At 38.7% G+C, this 3,541-nt stretch overlaps 1 protein-coding gene across 1 annotated transcript; it reads left to right on the top strand.

Moving 5' to 3' along the window:
• The first annotated feature begins 308 nt into the window (after positions 1–308).
• LOC113654044 (putative claudin-24) lies at positions 309–2,881 on the top strand. Its single transcript, XM_027163996.2, has one exon. The coding sequence runs from the start codon at positions 607–609 to the stop codon at positions 1,273–1,275; it is 669 nt and encodes a 222-aa protein (XP_027019797.1). The 5' UTR covers positions 309–606; the 3' UTR covers positions 1,276–2,881.
• The last annotated feature ends 660 nt before the right edge of the window (positions 2,882–3,541 follow it).

Raw genomic sequence — 3,541 nt, 5'->3', positions numbered from 1 at the left:
TCATTTGTTTTCTTTAAAAAATCAAGTCTCTGTACATTTGAAACATTTGTGAGATCCAACAATGTGCATGAAATGGACACTGATTTCACACGAGTGAAAATAACTAAAGGCAAAGTAGATGTGACATTACAGTTTAGTTCAGAACATAAAGATTGTCTTATTTTCTTGACTGCAATGTTGTTGTCTGTCCTTTTCATGCCGTATTTCTTTCTGCTATGAAGAAAAGAACAGGAAGCAGTAGTACCTTTGTGAAGCATGTGAACATTCACACCATTCTACTAGCAGAATCTGCATTTCTGAGCCGGCCTTTCTGTATTCTTCCCACACGTCCTGAGAGGGACTGTTTGGAAATGCATGTGTGAATAATGCTGTTGTTTTCCTGGACATTTCCCCTGGTGCTGATCAGTGCAGCTCAGACGTGCCATCAGCAAGAGGAGGGCAACATGTCAGAACGATGCCATCCTCCTGGCTGTATCTGTTAAATACTCTCCTTCAAAGGAAACTCACTAGAGGAGGAGGAATCCTGTTAATGCTTTAGTAAGCAGACTTTGGAGTGGCGTCTCTGATATAAAGACTTCTCCACGAGTATTTCTCTGGAGTACCATTATGGATTCGGAAGTATGTGTTCTGGAGCTTCTTGGTGTATTCCTCTCTCTGAGCGCCTGGCTCTTCTCATTAACCACCACTCTGATGTCGCAGTGGCTCACTCTGTCCACCGAACTTCTTCCTGCTGAGAGCTACGAACTGGGACTGTGGGGCACATGTGTGGTGCAGGAGCTGGGGGTTCTGGAGTGTCAGCGATATGACAGCCTCCTTGGACTCCCTCCGGATATCCGTTTGGCTCGGATCCTTATGTGTGCCGCCTTGGCAACTGGTTTACTGGGAATATCCTTTGCAATCCCAGGCATCTACCTGGTCAACAGTTGTAAAGGTTCTGAGACTCTCAGAGAGAAGAGGACGCTGAAGATGATGGGGGGAGTGCTGTGTTTTGCTGCAGGAATTATGGCCCTGATTCCTGTGTCATACATAGCCCATCTGACCGTTCTGAGATTCTTCGATGAGTCCATTCCTGATGTGGTTCCACGCTGGGAGTTTGGTCAGGCACTGTTCTGGGGCTGGACTGCAGCATTTCTGCACATTGTCGCTGGATCATTGCTTATTACCTCCTGTGTCTGTCTGCAAGATATACCATGTCCACTGCCAGAGTCTGTACCACTGCGAGGAAGACATGCCAGTCCTGAAATTTCTCCAGGAAGGAGGACAGAATATGTGTGATATGTGTTAGGAGATAGGTATTTAAAATGTTCTCTTTCCATTAGCCACAAACCACTAAACCACAAAGATAGTGTTTTGGTGAAATGGAACCGTGCTGGGCATGATGTGCAAAATTACAAGATGCTGCTCTTTCACCATTTTCTTTCTAATAAAGGTAATTTCATTTTTATATTTCAATGTTTAAATTTCATACTGCACACAGAGGACTGTTACAAATCAGTTCAAGCAAGATAAAGCGTTTAAAACATATACAGTATTTATGAGATTTCATTAATTGACCATGCTTGGAAAATATAGGTTATGGCAAGACAGTGTTGGTATATATGCAGGGTTAGAGACATCAAAAAAATTATTAGCTTTTCTAGAACACAAGAGAAAGCTCAGTGCTTAGCGTCATGGATTAGTAACCTAAAACATTAAAGTGTGATAAATGTGATAATATAGCTAGCTTGCTAGTTAATAGTTTTATTAGAATGTGTCTTTACACAATCAACACAAAGTCAGTGTTTCAGCTATGAGCTTTGGTGTTCTGTCCTTGCATTGAGCATAAAGCATATTATTTCGAGCATTGGTATTGTTTGTCTGTATGTGTAATCATATTGGAACTGTGTGGTTGTGCTTGCAGGTGATTTATATGATTGCTTTGCATCAAACTTTAGTTAGATTGTTCTCAACAGTGTCAGCGCACACATCTGTACGTTCCTGATTCTAATACAGAGTAGTCAGTGTACAGTTGAGTACTGTTACTTTTTTTTTTATTTGAATGTTTGGAATTCAGCATTAATCCCCAAGAATATAATCAAATATTGTATTTTGAAGCATAAACTTTCTGAGAAAGTTGTTACACTGCTACTGTAACATATGCATGTCAGTGCATGTTACTGTTTGATATACAGTATGTGATCCAAATACTTTCAAATGCGATGACATTTTAAATGCGATGGCGTTGTGTTGTTTTCCTGCTTTCTACCATCAGATGATGTATATATCGTATTATATTATCATATAGTCATGTCAAAACCTGGTAATGAAACGTGTGGAATAAAAGACAGAATGCTAATATGCCAAAAAAAACAATGTAGCATTTTTACAAGAACAAATTGATAGCAATATATCATTTAGTGTAAAGGAAATGGGTAATGATTTATATCTATTCATCAAAGAAAATGATGTTATCTGTTTTAACAGTTATCGCTTTTACCTGTACATATCACATGGGCCTGGTTTTTGTTGTGATTTGTTTGAGTTGCAAACATTATTTGGATGTTTTATTCTGTTTATTCCGCTTTATTTATCTTAAAAAAAAACTAAATGTATATATCGTGTGAGCTGATATTTACCTATTATTTCTACGGCTTTTAATTTTGTTTATTAAGTAAAAAACAAAGCAGAACAGGTTCTATTAATACGTTTTGTTCTACTACAGATGGTACTTGTGGATGATATCTGTGCTGAAGATTAAATTGAACCAATAATATAAATATTAAGGAATAAAGACAAAAAGAAATGTTAAAAACTGCCTGTTTTGCACACAAATTATTGGATGTTTAATGGGTTCATTTTCTGTGCACCAAGCTTTGTGACAAAGAAACCTGACAAAGCAGGATTTTTGGAAGCAGCAGAGGAGTGTAATCTTCTCTGATCCTTATGTCTGCACTGCTACACTAAGCTACATTTAATGACTGCTTTAATGATGATACACTTACACAAGCTGGCTCAAGACATTATTTAAAATTTTCTCAGCAGTTTTCAGAACTGTTCCGTTTTTTTCAGCCAGGGTTTTACCATCTTCCTTTGATGTGTGTGTGTGTGTGTGTGTGTGTGTGTGTGTGTGTGTGTGTGTGTGTGTGTGTGTGTGTGTGTGTGTGTGTGTGTGTGTGTGTGTGAGTGTGCAAAGCTCTCTTTGTTGGCCTTCCACAATGGACTTATTTATCTTTGTATGCTAATCTCACCATCTTTAGACATACAAAGGTTTCTTCTCCACCACAACAAGCACATGGTCCTCTCACTAGTTGCCCATTTCCTTCCCACTTCCTTTGTGCAAATGAACCACACGGATTTTGAAATTCTGCTTCAGGATCTGTTCTCCAAATGGACAATGAGGAGAAGATATCTCTCTATGTCACTTGCACTGTAGAAATAATGTTTTATTTTTATTAAGGTTTGTGTCTCATACACCTGTACACACGCTCATGTGTAGTTATCCATTCAGCCAACTGTGTGGAATCGTGTGGAAGCAGTGCAATGAATAAAATCATTCATTTCA

This window comes from Tachysurus fulvidraco, chromosome 2 (genome assembly GCF_022655615.1).
Source record: "Tachysurus fulvidraco isolate hzauxx_2018 chromosome 2, HZAU_PFXX_2.0, whole genome shotgun sequence".
NCBI lineage: Eukaryota > Metazoa > Chordata > Actinopteri > Siluriformes > Bagridae > Tachysurus > Tachysurus fulvidraco.
Note: the sequence above shows the minus strand (reverse complement) of the source record. Positions and strands in the feature narration are given on the sequence as shown.